Genomic DNA, 23490 nt, shown 5'->3' on the forward strand with positions numbered 1-23490 from the left:
GGATGAGATCTTCTAGCCAGATTACCCACCCTTGACGACCCAATTTCTAGGAAAAAAAAAAAGCATTCTCTGACCTCTTTGAACTTGTCTCACTTAGTTCACACCATCATAATAAATATTTAAATATTCAGTTGACTATAGCTGCCTGACTTCTACTGCTGGATTAAAACATCCAGTTTCTGCAGAGCACACAGAACTGTTCACATGCCACTGCTGGACTGTGTTTCTGTGAATTCAACATATAGTGCATTTCGTGTTTTCCGCAGCATGAAAATCTGTAAAGCAAAGGTAGAACTTCAAAACCAATTAAACCTTCCTCAACCAAATCCAACAGCGGTACGAGGCTGCAGACAGGGAGCGCCGTTTTGCCATTTTTGTCACAGGCAGCGATGTTTGTCATTTAGTCGTGTCGGATATAAAACGTTTCTTGCATGGCTTGAGAAAGAAATAGAATTGTGCCGCTCACTTGTTTGAGTCTGCTTCCTTTTTCACGGCTCGCTCCTCACTTTCTTGAAGCAACAGGGAGATCACCATGGCAACAGGGCCGGCTGTCCCATTCTGTGTACTGACGGACATCAGCAGAGATAGTAGCTCCTCCAGATACGGTGACCTCACCTCTATCAGCCCTTGTAACACTGAAATAAGGGATAGAATGCTGAGTAAGACGACTTGGGCTGCTCATATCGACATTAACTTTCTCTTGCATTTAAATATAAACATGGTGATTCCATTAATACCTTTGCCAATGAGCTCAGCTTCTGCATTACATCTCTCTCCAGCTTTCAGCATCGCTATGACAGCTCTGACGGGCACTTCAGTGTCTCTACGATACGCCAAAGCCTCGGCAAGGTGGAGGAAACCTGTACGTACTGCAGGACAAAGACACTCCTCAGTCAGTGTTTACACAGGTGGAAAAAGTTTTTGGACACCCTTAAACTTTTACGCATCTCAAATATTATCACGAAATATAGTCATGGAAAAAATTATTAGACCATCAAAAGTCATCAAAAACAATGGTTAAGCAACTTCTGTGTGTATCATGTGGCTAAAACAGACAGAAAAGAAAACATGGAATGCCTAAAAGCACTGTTTTTGTCAGTACAATGCCATAGCTATTGACGTAAGGACCGAAGTAATTGGTTATTATCAAGAAAACATGGAAAATGGATAGATATCAGCTCTTAAATTAAAGTCTAATGAGCTATTTTTGTTGTTATCATTGTATTTGTCCAGAAAAATGTACCTTAAGTTGTACCAGGCATTAAAATGAACAAGAAATTGAAGAAAACAAGGGTGGTCTAATAATTTTTTCTGTATTGGCGGGATAACCTTTTTTTATGTTCCTAAAGGTGGGGCTGCATCTGATGGACACAAACAAGTGCAAATAATTTTTTTTGCTTGTTGGTAACAAGACAAAAATAAAGCTAAATTCTTGACAGTTTCAATATGTCATGTCCTGGATGTGTTTCATTATTTTGCTGAAACATCCAATTTTGACCTCGAAGGAACAGAAGGGAGGATATGGAGAACGGAATAATACCTGGCAGAGTTCAGTGACTTAAAGGGGACCTGTAGTGAATTTTCATTGCTAGCCATTTCAAAAGATCCCATATAATACTAGCGGTTCCGTCAGGTAACTTTCATCATAGCCTGTTGTCAAGTACCGCACGAGTACAGTGTCACTTCTCTGTCAGTCAGGCATCATCAGAGACATGTTGCCTCCTTCATGGGCTGTTCAAACACCGGTAGTGATGCAGACTTGTTGATTAGCCCGATTTACCTGGGATGAGATGAACCGATCACTGACCCCTTGCAGTAGACACCACCTCTAAGATGACATTATTGGATGAAAGAGGTAACCATTTACACCCATTTCCTCAAAATTGCTAGTCACAGTTTGCTTCTTGAACTTGTACTTTCCACTCAATTTTGCTCACTGACTGCTGCTTGTTTACTCACACTTGATCACCGGCAATGGCTGATCACCATAGGTTCTGCCCCCACATGTAATTCATGTAATGAAAACGCCCAGTGTGGTGCATGTATTGCGATTTTTTACTAAATTTGTTCCTCTCTCGCTGATAAGTAATACACAAAGCACAATAAATGTCGTAAGCATGACCAGTACATGTACACTTTAAGACTGATTCTTAATGCAGTATATTACAAATGTACGAGGCTTTCAAAAACTGTTTAATCTACACATTACATGAATTTGGTGAATAAACAGCGAGATATTTAGTGAAATGCTCACTCACCATCACTGTGCCTGTGTTTGTGCGAGTTCTGACCAGCGAAGGATTTGAGCAGGGTCTTCAGCGGTCCTGGTTCCACAGTTGGATTATCTAACCAGATCAACATCTCAACAATGACTTTGAGGAACAGCGAGGAGAAAGCAATGTCCTGGGACACGAGACGCTGAAAAGAACCAAGCAGCAGAAATAAGTAACAAATATTACTGTCCAACCTTTCTTGAATCGAGGCTTCGGCCGTCTTTTTTCTGCTGTACCTGGTAGAGGTAAAGTTGTCGCATGAGAGGACAGGAGAGAGCGTGGTTACGGTGCATCGACATGACGATGGGTCCTGCGTGGGCAGAGGTGAGCAGGGCTGCGATGGCCTGTAGGAGGCAGAATGCCAAACCACCCTGTTGGATGTGGCCCTTCTTCGCCCTCATCAGTTCTTTAGCCAGAGACTGCTGCAAGGCCAGAGAGAGTTGGCTGGGAGGAGGACCAGGCCAGCGAGGGTCGACTTTTAAGGGGAAGATCTGTGGGAATGTGGGCAGAAAAATATTATTCAGCTTTATTGAGAAAACAGAGTAAAAAAAAAAAAATTAAAGGACAAAATCTTAGAGAAGAGATGGTTTCAGGATGGATTATAAATGCAACTAAAGACTTATTCTTATTTTACACCCATAAAGGCAAAATAAAGCATAAAGTGTATAAAGGAAAATCCAGAATTACTTGTGTATGTGGGAGTTAAGTATGTAAATACAGAACAATAGTAGGTATTACTGGAGGCTTTTTATATTTTTCTGACTTCCCTTGAGATTCTAATGCTTTTCAACTCATTCTTCCAAATCTAAACAGAGCAGGATTCAACCATGGACTAATGCTCTGTTCTTCAGCAACATCTTGTTCAATCTACCCACATTAGATGAAAGTAACACTAACAGAAATAACTAACTTATCACGACTAGAAGTAGCTATTTTTGATGACAGAAGATGGTATGTTTACCCACACACTACTTTGCTACGCAAAAGCTAAATTCTGACAAGGCTGCACAGTTTGCATTTATTAAAATGTGATCAATTGTAATTTTCCCCTAAAAAACTGAATTTAAAGTAGCATCATAAAAGTAATACTAACTCACTAGTCCAATTAAATTTTAGACACGTCAAGCTCTGTTTAATTTGTTTCATATAAAATTCTGATTATGAGATTTTTGAGACGTAGATTGAAGGTGGAAACAAACACTAAGTATATAATTATAGTATAATGTTTTATCAAAATATTAAATTAACATTTAGGTTACAAAAAGACACACAATCAAATATAGAATGCATAAAACATGAGTCATACCTGAAGCAACATGCCAGTTAGATCATCCTCAGGCCCAACAGCGAGCTGATTGGCGGCTCTCATCTTCACCGAGCTGTGGGGTGTTTCCACTGTAACTTTGGCCTTACTTGCTTCAGCAGAGTCTGTCAGGATGAATGTATTCAGGTCATGGAACAGATTACAGCATATATTCTAGTACAAGTCATTTTAATTAATCATGCTTAAAAAAAACAAAAACAATTATTTTAGACTGTAAAATGAGCCAGGTGATACTTATTTTTAGCAAATAGTTTTAGATAAAGACACAAACCTCTGCGTGGAGGAAGAGAGGAGCTCAGTAATGCATGGAAAGTGTGCCCCCCAGTGGCCCCTCGCTCATGCTGCACCTCTACCAGGTGGGCCATGTAGTCTGTTAAAAATCAAACATATGGTAAGAAATGATACAAGCCTTTTAAATTCACTTTTTTTTCCAAGAACAGAAGAGCAGGCTCTTACGTTTGTCCATGATGTTTTGTTCTAGCGTCTGTGGGTCATGTGAAACAGCTTGATCCAGATACTGCAACAGTTTACTCATACTGGACACAGGAATACCGAAGGACTGAACAAACAGTAGCAGCTGCTGAGGCTCCAGGTCCTGCAAAGCTGAAAGAAACAGGCACATTGGTACAGGAAAAGTAACATTGTCTTCCTATACTGAATATGTACAGTTGCGGAAAAAATTATTAAACCATCAAAAGTCATCAAAAACAATGGTTATGGAATCAAGTACTAACTCCTGTGTGTATCGTGTGACTAAAACAGACAGAAAAGAAAACAGGGAATGCCTAAAAACACTGTTTTTGGCAGTACAATGCCATAACAACTGATGTAAAAACTGAAGTGATTTTGGTTATTATCAAGAAAACCATGGAAAACAGATAGATAGATCAGCTCTTAAATTAAACTCTTATGAGCTATTTTTGTTGTTAACATTATATTTGTCCAAACAAATGTACCTTTAGTTGTACCACGCATTAAAATGAACAATTAATTGTAGAAAACAAGGAGTAGTCTAAGAATTTTTTCTGCGACTGCATGTTTGTGGATAACAAAGGGATACCTGCGTCAACCAGTCTTGAGACTTCTGATCGGATCATTCTCAGTTTTAACCAATCAGGGAGCAGAAGTGCCTCCTCTGAGGTGTCGACCAGAAAAGCAGTGGGTAGAGGCTTTTTGTCTGGAAACCAAATGTCCAGAAGGTTGTAGAAGTCACTCTCTCCTGTGATAAGAAGAGGACAAAAAACACATATTGACAGAAGTACAGTCTGTTGTCTCTATATCTTCATCACAGAAAAGACTTCAAACTGAAGACTGTAAAATGAACAAACCTACCTTTGGGTGGCCCCAGAGTCAGAAGGATAACCATGGCATGGACTACAAGGATGTGCATCGTAGCAGTCTCTCCTGTGGTCCAACGCAGAAAAACCTGGTCCTGAGATTCAGACTGAAAAACAAAGACATACAGAAGTACAAGAACAATCAAAAGATTATAATAGTTACAGTTCCCCCTATAGTCATCAAACAAGATCCAAAAATGTTAAAAGTATAGCTAGAAACATGACTAAGCATAGTTTACCCAGCTGTATAGATCCTCTCCCTCCTTCGTCTTCCTCATCCTCCTGATGTAAGCGGAGAAAATGGTGAGGAAAGCACAGAGCACAGCGTCGGACTCGGGTCTGCAGGAGTGTTTGGAGAACAGGTTGTTCATGATGGTGGAACGCTCAACAATAAGCCGTGCGACGTCCTGCAGAGAGTTAGTATTGGCAAAAGAAGACACAGAGCAGGAAAATAATATCAGTGTAAGTAAAAAAACATCATGGTATGCTGTAGTTTAAAGAAGCCATCATTACCAGAGCCAGATCGTTATGTGAAGCTTGTTCCTCCACTGGTGCATGCTGGGATAGGTAGATGAGATAAGCACTGATCGTCTGTGGATCCGTTTCCATGTGAATGGCCTTCAGGGGAGAAGTAAAAAAAAAAAAAAAAATACCAACAACTTATTCTTTACTTACAGAATCCTGATCAGACTTATATTCAACATTTTTGGAGCAATTCTTGTTTCAAAAACAGCAGAGTTAAATGATCAAAATACAACAAAATAAACCAAATTCAGTAAAATAATAAAACTTTCAGAATAACTGCAGTAAATGCACACAAAACAGCCAAATGAAACAAGAAGATTGTGAAGTAAAAGGTGATACATACAAAGAAATATAATACTTCAAAAATAAAAATGACATGAGTATAAAATCATTCTGCAGTTTGTTTTAATGTGAAAATGCACAGTGACTAAAACTTGATTTTCTGGCACCTGCAACATAACACTTTAATTTGAGGACATTGTATAGGGGCCTATATTAACCCATAAAGACCCAGTGCTACTTTTGTGGCAGTTCTTAAATTAATTTTTCACAATTTACCCATCATTAAGTGATTTATCACCATATATCACAATATTATCTTCTGTATTTTGCATTTTTCAGTGAAAATCTGGTATTTTTCTATATTTAATTTACAGGTCACATACTTTTATCATCATGCTCACAACACATTTGAGGGTTACTGAATCAAAAACAGCACAAGCTTAAGAAAAAGTGACTTTTTTTAGTAAAATATATCATTAACTGAACATAAAAACAAGAGTCTCCAGCTACTGTCATTTATCAAACTCCATGGGTTTTCCTGTTGAATCACTGTTGTAGAAGATGACGGTGTTTCCACGTTCACTACAGAGCCTCCAAATGGGTCTTACCTAATGACCATGAAAAGACAACAAACTGAATTTTACCTGAATTGTTTCAACATATTGATAGGTTTAGTGGGTCTAAAGTTATTAAACATTTTAGATCAGTAGATGCTTTTGGTCACCGGTGGATATTTGGGTCTTTATGGGTTAACTTTACATCATTAGAGGCCTTATGAATAAATAAAGTGCAATGTATATCGCATCTTACAAAGAGGGTCTGCCAGTTGTAGATTACAGCTCACAGTCATGAATAGTGAATCTATCATAAATAATAAATCTTGGTCCAGAGTGAAAAATAGCCTCGTTTTACCTTACTGTTTACATACTATGGCCATCATTAACAGCCAACTGTGACAAACACTGACCTGCTGCAGAGCGGTGGAAGTCATGCCCCTGACACTATCGAACAACGGGAGTTTAGGAAGGTCTTGGAGAAGCCACTGATACCCCGGCAAGAGCTCTGCATCAGTTGAGTCCTCTTCCATGGGCTGGTCCCGCTCTTCTCCATCCTTTAATCCTCCTTCACTCAGTACTAATGACAAACCCTATACACATATATAGATAAATAGATACAATGTAATTAGAATATATTTTTTTTTATAAACAACACAACGCGAGTGTGGATCATTTGATTTCAGTACTGCACCTTCATAGCAAGGACTCTGGATGCTACTTGAGAAGAGCTGAGACGGCGCAGGAAGTAATCCAGCACTTCACACGTCGTCTGTTCATCAGCTTTGGGGCCTAACAAGAGATCCTGGAGCCGTCCGAGCAGCTGCCTTTGCTTTTGTTGTCTCTAACAGGAAATTTGGATTTATGATTAGAAATGACTCCCATCTACTTTACACCCAGCAGCAAGTAAGCATGATTAATGATTTAGATAGCAAAGAAAGACGTCATGTTAAAAATATAATAACTATTTTAGGTTCATGGCCTCAAAAAGTAAGATATGAGGTTTGAATTGACAGACTTGTTATCATGTGCTCTGGGACTGCCCCAAGATGCACCAATATTGGAGTGGTACCCACGGAACTTTAAAATCGGTCTTTAAGTTTCATATTACCTAACTATTACATATCTTTGTAAATCTATATCTTGGTGATGTCACTATTCTAGAATGGAGGGAGGATACAAAATTATTACAGGCACTTTTAGTAGCCAGCAAGAAATCTATTACAAGAGGGTGGTTAAACCCAACTCCAGCAACAATAGAAGATTGGTACGAGATCATCTTGCAGATATTCAAAATGGAACAATTGACTTACTCTATCAGAATCCAGAGGGATAAATTTTATATTTGGGACAAGTGGATCAAATTTGTATCCTCTAGCCGCCCACAATTTATATCACTCCTCTAAAAATGTTCTGTTTTTTATAATTTCCCAGTATTTATTCTTTGTTTTATGTTTTTCTGCATAAACCCAGAGGTATTGTAACACTATGATTGTTTTTCAGTGAGAAATACCAAAATTATAAGTATCCAGTTCATATGTTCATTTTTTGTTTTTATACTTTCGTATGTATAAAACAGGAAATACGAAAAGGGCTCTAATAGATAACATCTGCATGAATGATAATGGAGATATTTTGTCACCTTTTTCAAAAAAAAAAAAAAAAAAAGAACTGACGTACTTGTCTCTTCTTGGCCTTCTGCTCTTTGCTCTCTCCCTCATCATCGTCGTCTACCGTCAGGCTGTCATCTGCAGCGTCATGCAGAAGGAATTCACACAGACACTGCACTGGAAGAACATCTAAGGACCCTTCACTGGACTGAACCAAATCAGCCAACCACGGCATGGATTGAGAGGAGGCCTGTGAACGATAGAACATGGAGTACAGTCACTGGAAAAGCCGTCATCTGACAAAAAGGTAATGTTATATTTCCACTTGCATGAGCCAGGCCATCTAGGGTCAGTACATCTGTCACTGGCCACAGATGTAGCAGCTAACACATCTCTCTGTCTCACCAATAGACAAAAGAAAAACTGCACTGTTAAAACTAAAGAGATATGTGCATTACCTGTCTTTGGATGATGTTGAGGAGGAAGTCTGGGTTGCGGCTACGGCACAGGAGATGGCCAAGACGCAGAGACTGGTTCAGGCTTTTTACCTGCTCCTGAACCTGAGGTGGAGGTCGACGAGGAGGACCCCTGCGGGAAAAAAAAAAACACAAGAAACAAATTATTGCAGTCGCCCACCTGAAATGCAATGAAAGTAATACAGGACTTGTTGACTTACAGCTGCGTAAATAACAAGACCATCATGTTCCAGGCCGGTATAACGCCAGCTCCTAACCTTGTACGGCTCTAAATTCTGTTTTGATACTGAAACAACCTCCTCTTCGCAAGTAAAACTAGTTACAGAGTGACCCCAACACTTTGCTAGTCAAGAACTGCTTAATTTAAGGCAGAATTATCATGACCACCAAGGCCAACTAAAGTGATGCTTAAATGTCCTGTCTAGTCTGCCTGGTCAAAAAACAAGGGGGAAAAAAAAAGAGATATCCTCAATTATCCAATTTCTTGTACCTGTAGGTTTCTGTATGGTTGTTTGGAAAGGTAATATGTGGGCGATATGGAAAAAAATATCATATCACAGTAATTTTTTTTTTTTTTCCAAATCAGACGATATCGATATGTATCATGATATAAATCAAATCACTATTTTTTGTCAAGTGTAATTTTCTGTTAATCATAAGTCAGCTGTAAAGACATCAGAGAGAGAGGAAGAAAGAAATACATATGTGTCAGTACTTATGGAGAAGTCCCTCCCTCCCTGCTGTGGCTGGCTCTTACGCCTGTGCTGTGTGTGTCAACCTAACTTGACGTGGCTCTGGCGTGATTGGTTCAGTGTGGCGCTACTTAATTATGTTTGGCTCTTCTCACGTCTGTCAAAATATGGACGAATGAATTCTATTGAAATTGTATCAAGCATGTGTCATATTTCTATCGAGAAAAAGTTATATCGTGATATATATCGTTATTGTTTTATCGCCCAGCCCTAGTCTATGTTAACTAGTAAGACAATGGTTCAGCTGTTCCATGGTTCTCTTGGCTTCTAGCCTGTTGAACCAACTTCTAACAAGCACAAGTAGCAGAATAAGCACGAGGCTTGCACTGGTAAAACGAGGTATGTGAGTAGCTTTCTTGGTCTACAATAAAATTTGTCATTGAAGTTACACGTCACATTCAGCAGTTCCTCTTACTGTGGGTCCAGACTGGTTAACTGAGACAACAGCAAGCTGTTACTCTCTGTGATGGTCTGTTTAGTGGACGCAGCAGCCAAATGACTCTCAAAGGCCAGGATCTCCTGCTTCTCCCTTTGGGAAATCTGCAGCTCTCTGTTGATCATCTCATTCTTTGTGTCCTCATCCGCAATAGTACAAGGTGGGTACGTATAGTTACTAGAAAGCCAGAGAGAAATGTGTTAAACCTTTATCATCTTTAAATGATTTATTTTGATAGAGAAAATGTTTACCTACTTTGTCATAACCATCTCCATGAGCATTTTGAGTGTAGGATAGCCATCCCAGGCAGCCAGCCCTACAGGTAAAAAATATCCAATTTTTATTCATTTAGAAATAGTTAAAACATAAATATAAGCTTAACTACAAACATGGTATATGTACAGGGTGGGGAAGCAACATTTACAATATTTTGAGGCAGGGATTGAAATACAGTGTATGATCAGTTAGTTTATTGAAAGTCATGAGAATTTATTTGCCACAAGAAAATTGACATAATAGAAAATGTTTTTATTCTATGTGTCCTCCTTCTTTCTCAATAACTGCCTTCACACGCTTCCTGAAACTTGCGCAAGTGTTCCTCAAATATTCGGGTGACAACTTCTCCCATTCTTCTTTAATAGTATCTTCCAGACTTTCTCGTAATAGTTTTGCTCATAGTCATTCTCTTCTTTCCATTATAAACAGTCTTTATGGACACTCCAACTATTTTTGAAATCTCCTTTGGTGTGACGAGTGCATTCAGCAAATCACACACTCTTTGACGTTTGCTTTCCTGATTACTCATATGGGCAAAAGTTTCTGAAAAGGTATGGATAATAGTGTTAGGTATGATTATGACATCAATATATGTTTGGTTTCAAAACAATTGACGTAGTGCCTGCTGAGAAAAAACAACTAAATGTTCATTGTAAATTTTGCTTCCCCACTCTGTAGATATTATATATACATTGATTTACCTATTTTTTGTGGATTGAAAGCAGCCACCACAAGTAAGAGAAGCCATGCCTTCCAATACAGTGTGGATATTGCCAAATTTGGTGGTTGGTACCTTAAACATTAAGAGACATTTGTTATTTTAAGGCTGTAAAATGCATGAGGTGTAACTGTTTCTGAACGCCCGTTAAGTTAAGATGGCATACCCCGCAGGCAGCTGAATGTTCTCCGGGTGATGGTATGTACACAGATTCAACACGGCATCAATGAGTTGGATCCTCTCTACTTTCAGGACCTCGAGATCTGTTAAACAAAACAGACAGTGAACGCCGAGGCCGCAAACCCTTCTGACAAAAGTCATCCAAGGAAACATACAAACTATTCCCACATTTCCTTCAGTCATACTGAAGTCACTCTGTTGATATGTAAACAAGAATATGCCCCTTAACGGATCTGTGACAGTTCATTAAACTGATGAACATGTGTTTAACAAATGTACAAATACTCTGCCAGTGACTAATATATACAGCTTTTACTGTAATAATAAACAGCTGACGTGGATCTTAACACACCGTCAGACTGAACTCCGGCAGCCCTCTTCACCAGGTGATCTGCCAGCTCCATGGCATCGGCCGGGCCCAGAGGTAAATCTCGTGACAAGCCGATCACTAGAATGCGCATCAGTGTGTCCTCCAGCAGAGGAACCTCAGAGCAAAGACGAAGGAAGAAACTAGGAAATGGGGAAAAAAAAAAAGGTAAAGGTAAGTGAACTCTCACAGTCAGAGGAAAATAAGTGACCAGTCAACACCGGGAAAGACTCACTTTCTGTCACTCTCTGGAGGCCAGTTGTCCCACTTGTAATACGTCTCCGGCTGCTCAGTGAAAAGAACTTTGTGAAGGCTATGGAGAGGAATTAAATCTCATATTAAGTTCAGCTGAATACATAATACCCTTGTGCCTTTTCATTAACATCACATTGTGCCTGTACTGACCAGTGAACGTAGTCTTTTGAGCCAACTTTGCTGATGGTTGGAACCACAGTGTGAAGCCACCATACTGCATCTCTCTGGATGGCAGCTATTTGATTCTGAAAAGACCTCAGGACCTCCAGATCTGAAGGTAAACAAAGACATAATCAAGACAAATTTAATAATACATGTAAATATAAACAGTAAAATGTTTATTTGCAGTGTTCCTAGTTAAATATAAGACTTTTTAAGACTACTTAGAACAGAATTTAATGCTCATTTCATGACCATGCTGGCGAAAAATTTGTGATTCCTAGAATTTAGGAAAATACAGTTGCAAAAAAAATTATTAGACCATAATGGTTATGTAATCAAGTGCTAACTCCTGTGTGTATCGTGCGACTAAAACAGACAAAAGAAAACATGGAATGCCTAACAGCACTGTTTTTGTCAGTACAATGCCATAGCTACTGATGTAAGAACTGAAGTAATTTTGGTTATTATCAAGAAAACCATGGAAAATGGCTAGATATCAGCTCTGAAATTAAACACTTATGAGCTATTATTGTTGTTATCATTATATTTGTCCAAATAAATGTACCTTTAGTTGTACCAGGCATTAAAATGAACAAGAAACTGAAGAAAACAAGGGTGGTCTAATAATTTTTTCTGTAACTGCATAAACCGTAAAATGTTTATTTCCAGGGTTCCTACAGGTTTCTACAAGTTAAATATAAGACTTTTAAAAACTACTTAGAATTTAATGCCCATTTCACAATCTAATTTCATGGCCATACTGGCAAAAATTTGTGACTCCTAGAATTTAGGAAAATATACTCATTTACTCCTTGTACAAGGTGCCGTGAGCTTTAAACATGTTCCCCTCCACTCACGTCAACCAGCTCGGGAATGATCTTTTCTCCAACCAGGCACTATTAAATTTGGACTTCCTCATGCTTACTTTTCATTTTTTTCACATCTGTAATCATTTCTCACTGAGGGCTGCAAAGGTAGCGATAATTGGTTCCTAATTTCAATATAAACTGTCAGGTCGGAACAAGTGGAACTGAGTAGACTAACGTTACTTTCTCCCAGCTAGGACATTTTCCAGACACATTTAAACACAATACAGTGGACAAGTTTATGGAAACATAACTTAAACCTACCACATCAAATTTAATACCTTTTAAAGACTTTTTTTAGGTATTAAATGCACATTTTTAAGATTTTTTTAAGTCCGTGCAGGGACTGTACACTTATGAATTACTTAGGAATTGTATAATTGTATTAAGAAAGTCCCTGTACTTTGTGCTGCATCCCAACAAATAAACATTACTCACTCTTTTTCTCTCCTTTGTCCCATGCAATTCCAGCTTCTTTGACCTGAGCGGTAATTCCCAGCATCATGGAGACGGTCAGCAAATCTGTCACCTGGATGACAAAACGCTCCTAAGGATGAAACAAGGAGAAACAGTTCAATGGTAAATGGAAACAGATTTAAAGGTTAGATCTTTAGGTTTAGAATTAGTGTCATTTTACATGCGCCATGTGGGATTTTATAAGACAGTGTGTTTAAGTGACATGTGTCCTGTTGTGATGGGAGCTGCTCCTTTACCTAAAGCTGGGCAATTAAGACAGAAAATTAAATCTTGATTTCTTTTCAAAGATATGGGTAATTTACATTCATTTAATCACTTGTTTTTTGGCTTCAAGAATGGAAGACAAAACACAAATAAACATTCTTTAATAAACCTATATGCCTTAAATGACTGGACAAACACATTCACAATTAACATATTCCAAGAAGCAAACATGTTGCATTTTTAATTTTTGTTGAGCAAGAAAGGTCTCCATGGGAATAATCTCAAATTTGCGTTTTAGGCATTTTAAACGATTTTCAGAGGAAAATTTTGATTAATCTAATTAATTCAATGCATTGCCCAGCCCAACACGGTGGTGCAGTGGAGAGCACTCATAATATCCTCACAACAAGAAGGTCCTGGGTTCGATTCCAACACCAATACTCCGGCTTCCTCCCACCATCCAAAGGCATGCACAGATAGGTTGGTTAATCTAAATCGCCCATAGGTGTGAATGTGAGAGGGACTGTTTATCTCCATATGTCAGCCCTGTGATGAACTGGCGACATGTCCAGGGTGTACACCACCTTTGCCCATAAGTAGCTGAGATAGGCTCCAGCGATCCCCGTGACCCAAGTGAGAATAAAGCAGGCTCAGAAAATGAATGAATACTGCCATGCCCTACCTCAAAATTGAAATCAGTGTATTTTGGCTATAATCATGGATGTAGGCAATAGAAATAGTTGTTAGCATGGTAATGAAGTTACTCAACATCAATAAATGACAAGATTGCAGTGTAAAACAGACCCCAACACAAATTTCACACAAGTACCGGTAGATATAAATCTTACATATAGAACTGTATTAGTGGATACTACATTTAGTACATTTGCATGGCTTTACCTTCTGTTTGTTGCTTTTTGTCAAGTGAAGACAAGACAACCAAGACAGTCAAACCAAAACCTCGGGCTAACGCACTATCTCCTGTATCTGACTCTTGCAAAAATGGTAATACAGACTCAACTATAAAGGAATTTGAAGATGTGGTGTCTCTAAGTATCTTAACTGGGATTTTAGCTCCACCAACAAGAGAAACAAATCCTTCACTAACAAAAGGTAAAAAAAATCACAGGTATTGACTTAACTACCAATTCCTGAACCAGTGTTGAATTTATAGGGTTCCGTGTCTTCTGACCAGGCCCCAACAAAGCTACAGGTTTGGCATAATAAAACACCAGAATGAGGCAGTACCTATAAAAAACTAACCATTTGGTGCAGTAATAGTAAGATGGCTTGTAAAAGAACAAATCCACCTTATTCAGACTGATCAGAAAGGAGTGAAAATACTCTATATCTGCACTTGAGAGGTTTTTTATATAATACATTTACCTGCTGCATCCTTCCTTAGCCGTACATTGTTTACTTTCCACGCTCTTAATTTTGTTTGCTTCTCCAACCAACAAAACTATATTTAAGCAAGGGATGAATATAGGGATTTTTAGATGCTCTTACTTTGAATTCCATGTCAATGTAACTGGCCTCCTTCCGCTCCTGCATTAAACCAAAGCAGAAGGACTGGAAGTTAATCTCGTGCTTGGTCTGTTTGATGATTTCTCTCAGCAACGCTCGGGAAGCACGGAGGTAATCATCCTTATTGGTGAGCAGATCCTGGAACACCATCGCCAAGAACTAGACACACAAAGAAACAGGAGGAAACGACAGAAGTGAAAAAAATGTAACAGCTAAAACAGGTAATTGGTACTTCCATGTAGCCATTGTTTCAGTTTCACCTTCGGAGCCTGTTCTGGGCTGTGCTGCAGCACCGTGTGGAGGACTTGCATGTTGTTTGGATTCCTGGCATTGGACAGTTCATTGAAGATCACCAGTTTCACCATTGTGCCAAGGTTGTCTCTGTGTGCGTTTAGAAGCTCCCTGGTGAACAACAGTTAGTTTAAGTCCCTGAGCATGAAACAATGACAGAGGTAAAACGGTGCTTGCTCTTTATCAAAAAAAATGCCAGACTTTTTCAAAACTGCTATTTGCTTCCACAAGACCTTGATTTTATGTACTTTTATACATAATGTCTACTTTTTTGGCTGAGATTGTACCTGTTGTGTGTAGAAGAAAAGTTTATCTTAATAAATGTATGAATGAATGAATGCATAATTGGCAGGAAATTATATTTTACTGACAGAAACATTTTCAAAACATGAAAATCACAGAAGTGCATGAATATCACACAAACAAATTTCACTAGAATTATTCCAGTACTGACCAGTTAGTGATATCATATCAAGTTTTTATATGCTTTCCTCATGTATCTCTTATGTGCCTTTGACCACACTCTAAAATTTGACTATGAGAGAAACTTTTTCCATACTTTATCGAGACTTTCACACAAAATTCCGGACTTTTCAAGGCCTGGAAAACAGCGTTTCAAAATTCCATACTTTTTAAGACTTTCAAGACCTATGCAAGGACCCTGTAAAAGTGACAGCACAGACCTGACGCAGAGCATGTAGTGGTTTAGGAGAACTTTGGGTTTGAGTCGGATCTTGATCAGGTTGGAGATCACCTCCATGTCATCTGCTCCGTGTGTGTTGCAGTTCATACACAAAGACATGAGAAGGTCCTGAGCAGGTCGAGTCAGCTGTTAAAACAAAAAATAAAAAAACATGATGTTCACTGTTATGCGATTCAGAAGAATGGTACACAAAGGGTTATTAAATAAATAAATAAATAAATAACCATTATCTTAACTTTCCAGCTACAGAAATATTCATTTTAAAGGCTCAAGTACCACTGAAATTATTGTATTATACAGAGAGAGTTGTATTATCAGCCCATATATTTAGTTTATAACATATCAGTAATATAAGTGGTCAGTTAGTCCAGTTGACCCTAATGAAGTGTGTGAGATGTGTTTTTGCTGACACTAAAGAGATAAATTCATGATTACAGGACAACTAAGCATAGACTAAGTCTGATTTAGTGCAAATGTTTTGGCACAAATCATTAAGGTAATTTTTTATGTCATTGTGGGAAATGTGAATATTTTCTGTTTATTATGAAATTGTGACAGAACAAACTCAACTATGACAGGCCTCTACAGCAAAGTAATTAATGTAAAATACTATGAGCCTGGAAAATGTGGATATGAGCCTACTACAATGTTTTTGTTTCTCCGAACTAATTACTTAATGCTGCATATTAATAACAGTCCAGTATTTTTCGATGGTCTAAGTTAAACAACAAAAAAGCTAAAACTCTCTCCGGAAATTAAGTGAAACTGCCCTATGAAATTGGTTTCAGATCATGGATTATGATTCTACCCCAAAGATTGTCATATAATATTTTGACCGCTATGTATTAGGCATACCTTTGGGTTCTGGAGCCACATCTCCAGCCTCTGCACAGCCATGAGCCGGGCTTCTTTGTAGCCACATGTGGCGGTGAGTAAACGTAGCAGGTTGCGGGAGACATTGTCCATTGGCTGCCTTCGGTTCAACTGATCTCTGAGGACATCGAGCACATAATCTTCCACGCTCTCTGCCAGTTCGTCATACCTTAAAGACACGAGAGGATAGGACAAAAACAAGTGTCAGCTCACAGCCTTGGAAAAATAAGGAATAAAATGCCATAGTCTTATCATCCAAGATCACAATTTACATCTGAATAAAACTTCTAAAAGCACCAATGTGACATGTTTCTTTATTTTCATACCTTGGCATCACCTGCCCTTCATCCTCTGGGCTGAGTTTCTCTTCTGCTATCAGTAATTCAGTCTGGCTGTCATCCTCATCTGGGGTTGAAGGATGAGGACTGCTTCCTAAATATAAAATTTAAGACGGAAAAACCAGAGCAGCTTAACTAAAAAAGTAATTTCCCACACAAGCAATTCTAACCCCCAAAATAGCAGTTACTTTTCTTCAATTACCTGCACTGAGATCTCCACCGGTGCGGCCAGTGTCTGCCTGCAGCAGCATACTCTTTGGAGGCATTTTGGTGCCAAAAGCAGTTTGTATGTTGTCAACAAAATTCTTACAGTGAGAACTATCCACCCAGATTCTTTCCCCCAAAGAGTCTTCAATGTACACCTGAAAATATAATTTAGATCAAAAGAGGTTTTAGAGAATCATTCACACTTGACTATAACAAGAAAACAAATGTCTGAGGTATACTGAAAATGTGAGAGATTCTCACTTTGACAAAGATTTCAGGCCAGTTTTCATCCTCCTCATAGGCTGCCATAAGCAGATTGCAAGCAAGAACAGAAACAAGGCTGTTTCCCTTTGCTTTGAAGTTGATAGAAGCATCTCGACGCAGGAGGCTGCACAAGGCCTTGAACGGGAATGAAACAAGTAGAAAGTTAGGAACAACCCAACAGAACAGTGGATAATTTAGAGAAATGTATTGCATTTTCTTTGCAAAATTATCAACTCCTGTATTCCATAACAACTATTTTACTCATTTTTATACTAAGTAATATATGTTCCCTCCAAAAGACATTAGTTTCATGAGGGAGATTCGAGAGCAAATTAACATAAAAACAATGATTCTGCAGATTTCAGTAAGTTAAATTTGAGACTTTCAATACAATTTGAAACCCATTTCAAATCCCTTCACACTGGAACCACATTTAATGACACTCCAAATATGAAGAAAAAACAATACTGTGTGATGGCAGGTACCTTTCAATGGCTTTTTATGACACCTTTATGTTTTTCTCACTTTCAATGCAACTCTACTGACTTCATACTTAAAAATAATGTCCTGATTTGACCCATTTTTAAGACATTTTAAAGGTTTTAAGACATCAAATTACTTTAGAATTAGACTTTAAAAATGTCTGAACATGTGAAAACCTTAAACAATAAAGTGTTACAAAAGAGCAACATGAACTAGTAGCTATATATGATGATCTATTAGTTTTGATTTATTGATGCATCCCTGAATTTCACTCTTACCTCTATAATTCCTTCTGTAGCAAAAACATTGGGTTTAATTTTGGCGAGAAACATGAGGCTGAGATACAGAGTGATGTCTGGCTTGGCTCTGTTCATCTTGAGTTGTTTCACTGCTCCACACAGCAGTCCCTCAATGCGGTCATCATTTCCTTCTGACTCTGCTGCCTCAATCTCATCCAACAGCAAAGCAGGAGACACTACAATGAAAAACAAAGACTGTAACGCATACATGTAACCATTTTCATGCTTTAAAAAAGCTGAGGAAAGAAAACATACCTTCGATAGGAACCACTGATGGCTCCTTTATTGAGGGTGATATCGCCCTCTTGTCAACAGCTGCAACATCAGCGAGTCGTCCCAGGGCACTGACTGGGGGGGTAGTGGAGAGTTTTGGCCTCTTGGCAAGGCTGGATAGACCTGATGAGGAGGGCAGAGATGAGGCAGCCTCTCTCTTACGGTCTGGGGGTAAACCTGTGGATGCTGGCTTCAGGAGGACAGCCGGGGCCTTGGGTTCTCCACCTTGACTCTTTGACCCCAGAGCTATGAAGTCCCCTGGTGGAGGATGACCTGTGAAATAAGGCATCAAGAGTAAGTTAAGGTAATTTTTTGCATCTGCACCAATTTTTAGGAAATATTCAATACTACCCGTTCATGAACTCAGTGTTTATCACCCATGTTTATTTGTGCACAAGTTTATCAATAATAATCAAGATCTTCCGGATACTTATCATAATTTTTTTAAATTTTTCATCCAATTTACATTTATACTCAACTAGACATAGCGACAATCTTCATTTACCCTTCTGTCGAACATCTGGTCATCAATTTAATATTTTATTTAGATGTCCTAAATTGTGGAACAATCTAGACATGTCTCTGAAGTCTATATTGTCATTTACATCTTTCAAAAACTCACTGAAATAACATCTCCTGTCCTGACTTTTTCAGTATTTTCTATATTGTTATTTGTTGTTTAATTATTGTTTTCTTCTGTTTGTACATTTTATTTTCTAATTATAGTAGATGATGGGAGTGGAACTCTGTGCAAGCCCTTTGGGCTTCATTCTCTCCCTGCACTGTTTTTATTGTGCTAAATAAATAAATACAAATACATTTATTACAACCATCAATGCTTACATGCCTTCTACACCAAACATACCTGAGGGTTTTGCTGCACTAGGGCGTCTGAGAGTTGTAGGCTTTGGACGATTCATCTTTAAGGAGTTGCACAAGTGAAAACCAGGTTCTCAGCAGCTTAAAAAGACAGCATTTCTAAATCTGTGAATGCAGGAAAAACAATAAACAAACACGAAACACAGCAGCGTGATGCTAACATTAAAGCGAAGAAAAGCTAGCTAACTGGCTGAGCTGTGACAATAAAGACAAAAGACAGAGACGGATATTATCCGGTCTCAGCTGACAGTCTGTGAGTTTCTAGTTTTCTGCTAACTAGGGAGTGGACAGTCTTCGGCTAACAACAGTGAGCGATGCTAAAGCTACCGGTTAGCAACTTTAGGTTAGCTTAGGTAGCGTTAAAGCTAATGATAGCAGCTAACAGCGCTCATCGAAACAGAGCTTTATCACAAATAAACAAACTTAAAATCAATGCACGTCTTTGATTGTTTTTGTTTGTTATAAAACTGTAAATAATTAGCCAGAACGATGTACTTTATGAACAATTATCATCACTACTATGAAGTACCATTCAGTCTGAGCCATTCTTCTTCTTCTCCTCCTTCTTTGGCTCCTTCTTCTTCTTCGTTGACTATAATTCGGCAGCTGCAGGAATGTATACCGCCACCTACCGCTAAATCCAGGTACTGTCTGGTTCAGAGAAAAATTTAAGCCACTGGGGGCATTTTATGGAAGATTCAACTATGTGTTTGTGTAAAATAAGCTTTTAAAAGTAAAACTATGAATCTTAAGTTCCTAAAGCGGCCACAGGATAGAGTTTAACCCCATAAATCAACCAGAAGTGCACTGTAACTTGAACTAGTGTAGTTGTAGTTTCTAGATAAAACCACCAGATGGCGACAGAACCTATAATTCTACATACTCCCATGTAAACACAGAGAACAATATAATAAAACACCTTTATACAATGTTATAATTATACTACTGATAGAGATGTAACGATTATCAGTATAATGTTAAACTATGGTAAAATTGAAGACGGTTAGTATTACCCTTTAAATTCTAATTATCATGATAACCATGTTTGATTATCGCACTTTTAGGGGAAAAACCCTATGTAAAGCTATGATTTTATGTCAAATATTTGAGTATAGTTTTAATTTATTACAATTTTGATTTTATGTACCTAATATTTGGAACCAATATTCACTTTTAACCCTTTCATGCATAAGTCACTCCAGTGGACAGTTATTCTCCAGTTGTTCTCTTGTATATTCATGGGTTTTGTTGTTTTAGTTCCACATCAGCCAACACAGTGGACACTTATGCATCATCCCACACACTGTAAATCATACCATTACTGTAACTTTGCTGTTCTTGATAAACCTGATCTGCAGTTACATGTTTGAGTGGAAATCAATTGTTATTTGTTAGAAAAAAAGTGTTTTTTTTTTTTTTTTGCATATTATCTCCATGAAAAGAGTAATAATCAGCATTAGAATATGTTAAAATGTGAGAAAACATCAGATTTTATTTCATTGTTATTGGGTTTTAACCACGTTTCTTTACTTTAAAATTAAATGCATGGACATTTTTGTAACTCCATGAAAAAAAAAAAGAAACAACTTGATCACATTTTTTTTTTTTTTTCATGCCTATGGAGGAATATAAACACTCAAGAAAAAAATCTTAACTAAGGTTCTCATAATTAACACATGAAAGGGTTAAATTCTAATTATCATGATAACCGTGTTTGATTATCGCACTTTTAGGGGAAAAACCCTATGTAAAGCTATGATTTTATGTCAAATATTTTAGTATAGTTTTAATTTATTACAATTTTGATTTTATGTACCTAATATTTGGAATCAATATTCACTTTTAACCCTTTCATGCATAAGTCACTACAGTGGACAGTTCTTCTCCAGCTGTTCTCTTGTATATTCATGGGTTTTGTTGTTTTAGTTCCATATCAGCCAACACAGTGGACGCTTATGCACCATCCCATACACTGTAATTCAGATCATTACTGTAACTTTATTGTTCTTGATAAACCTGATCTGCAGTAACATGTTTGAGTAGAAATCAATTGTTATTTGTTAGACAAAAAGTTGTTGTTGTTTTTTTTTGCATATTATCCCTATGAAGTGAGTAATTACTAGCATTAGAATATGTTAAAATGTGAGAAGACATCAGATTAGCAGCGTTAAAAATGTTTTTTTTTTTCATTGTTTTCATATCACTTTCTGATATTGGGTTTTAAACATCTTTCTTTACTTCAAAAATTAAATGCATGGATATTTTTGTAACTCTATAGAAAAAAAAACTCAATCACCTTGTTTTTTTTTTTTTTTTTTTATGCCTAAGGAGGAATAAAAACACTCAAGAAAAAAATCTTGACTAAGGTTCTCATAATTCATGCATGAAAGGGTTCAAGTCTTTGATAAGGTTCGTTAAGCATCTTTGTGTTATTTATGCAATAAATTATATACATTTTTCAAATCGGATTTATATATTTTTGTGTGTTTTCTGGCCTTTTATGTTGATATAGTAGGTTAAAGTGAAAAAATAATATGTAGATGATATAGATGAAGTTGTGCTGAAAAAAAAGATACCAAACATGGGCACAGTAAACATTTGTTTATATAGTATATAAAGGCAAAATCAAAAGTACTGAAAAACAGACAAAATAGGCTCAGACCACTAAGGGTTAATATTTGAATGTTTCTGCCAACAGAAGGTACATTGTGCCGATTATTTTATTTATTTATTTATTTTTAAATACAACTTGGTTAAATTCTTTCAGTGTGTGCATTAGTACTTTTTGAACATTTTGAGCACAATTTCAATAATACCGCGATAATAATGATAACCATGATAATTTTGGTCACAATAACCGTGACATGAAATTTTCATATTGTTACATCCCTAACTACTAGTAAAGCTAAAGTACTTGCATAAATACTGATAGAGGTACGCAACAGTGATGATAAAAATATGTAATTAAAAATATAAAATAGCTGTAGTTCTGATTTTTTAACGTTAGAGGACAGTGTTTACAGTCAACTTAAGAATGAAGGTCACTTTGAATTTAGAAGTGAAATGACCATAACAAAACAGGATCAAAATGTCCAGGAAATAATTCGATTAGACACGTTTAATAAATATCACACATTACCAAAAATGAAAAGAAAATTCAATCCCCATTGATTGAGTTGCTTTCATAACACAGACACGTCTTTTTGTCGTCTCTCTGGACCATTTGCTCATCATTTCCGCTCATAAAACATTCATTATTTTTGGCCTGAGTTGTAATAAAAATAATTACCTCACATCAACATGACATAATCATCAGTATGAATCATATTGCTGTCCCTTCAAATCTAGGACAGTACTCCTTTTTGAGTTTTGATGTAATTTCCTGTATTCATGAACAAATGCAGCATAAAGATGTAGTTATATTGACAGCATCATATGCTTTTAATTAAACAGGATTGCTTTACGGAATTTCAGTCGATGTTTGCTTGGAAAAAGCACTTTCTTTTGTCCGTTTTGTCAGTAATCAAACCTAATACCCCTATATCTGATCATTATCATTTATCTACATTCATCTTAGTACTGCTCCAGACTGAGACAAAATGAAGAAAAAAAAAAAAAGACAAAAAAGACGGAAATTATGTATTTCATATCATTATAATTCAGCCTAAAATTAGGTTTGTTTCATTCTTTTTTCCCATTTGAACATTTTGATCAATACACAGACTTTATTATCCTCTTATATTACTTGTGTTATATCTTAATAATATTGTGATATAATAGTCATAGGTCAAAAATGTTTTATGTGTTTTAATATTTTTTGAAATGAGTAACATTTATCTTTTTGTAACTTTTTGGATATAATTTCATACTTATTCTATATAGTTATACATGTTCAGTGGAAAACATTTTTTCCTGTTTTATGACTAACCTTTTGGGAGTTTTGATGTAATTTCCTGTATTCGTGAACAAATGTAACAAAGACGTAGTTATATTGACAGCATCATATGCTTTTAATTAAACAGGATTGCTTTACGGAATTTCAGTCAGTGTTTGCTTGGAAAAAACACTTTCTTTTGTCCGTTTTGTCAGTAATCAAACCTAATACCCCTATATCTGATCATTATCATGGTTTGTAATCATTCAGTAGACCTACATTTATCTTAGTACAGCTCCAGACTGATCCAAAATGAGAAAAAAAAAAAAAAAGACAGAAATCATGTATTTCATATCATTATAATTCAGTCTAAAACTAGGTTTGTTTCATTCTTTTTTCCCATTT

The 23490-nt window shown here is 37.2% G+C and overlaps 1 protein-coding gene across 1 annotated transcript in view; it reads right to left on the minus strand.

The window, feature by feature from the left end:
* The window catches only part of ints1 (integrator complex subunit 1), a 29749-nt gene extending 10497 nt beyond the window's left edge, over positions 1-19252 (minus strand). The window contains 33 exon segments of the mRNA XM_030141385.1: positions 467-635; positions 738-869; positions 2259-2418; positions 2510-2764; positions 3580-3701; positions 3869-3967; positions 4054-4200; positions 4658-4816; positions 4930-5041; positions 5174-5341; positions 5448-5552; positions 6709-6888; positions 6990-7139; positions 7976-8155; positions 8364-8493; positions 9549-9746; positions 9825-9885; positions 10547-10638; positions 10730-10826; positions 11096-11253; positions 11346-11423; positions 11516-11636; positions 12832-12940; positions 14584-14760; positions 14862-15003; positions 15576-15721; positions 16451-16637; positions 16795-16900; positions 17009-17168; positions 17275-17412; positions 18039-18235; positions 18315-18605; positions 19198-19252. Of these exon segments, the coding sequence (XP_029997245.1) occupies positions 467-635; positions 738-869; positions 2259-2418; positions 2510-2764; positions 3580-3701; positions 3869-3967; positions 4054-4200; positions 4658-4816; positions 4930-5041; positions 5174-5341; positions 5448-5552; positions 6709-6888; positions 6990-7139; positions 7976-8155; positions 8364-8493; positions 9549-9746; positions 9825-9885; positions 10547-10638; positions 10730-10826; positions 11096-11253; positions 11346-11423; positions 11516-11636; positions 12832-12940; positions 14584-14760; positions 14862-15003; positions 15576-15721; positions 16451-16637; positions 16795-16900; positions 17009-17168; positions 17275-17412; positions 18039-18235; positions 18315-18605; positions 19198-19252 (4781 nt within the window).
* Positions 19253-23490: the final 4238 nt, after the last annotated feature.

This window comes from Sphaeramia orbicularis, chromosome 8 (genome assembly GCF_902148855.1).
Source record: "Sphaeramia orbicularis chromosome 8, fSphaOr1.1, whole genome shotgun sequence".
Taxonomy (NCBI): domain Eukaryota; kingdom Metazoa; phylum Chordata; class Actinopteri; order Kurtiformes; family Apogonidae; genus Sphaeramia; species Sphaeramia orbicularis.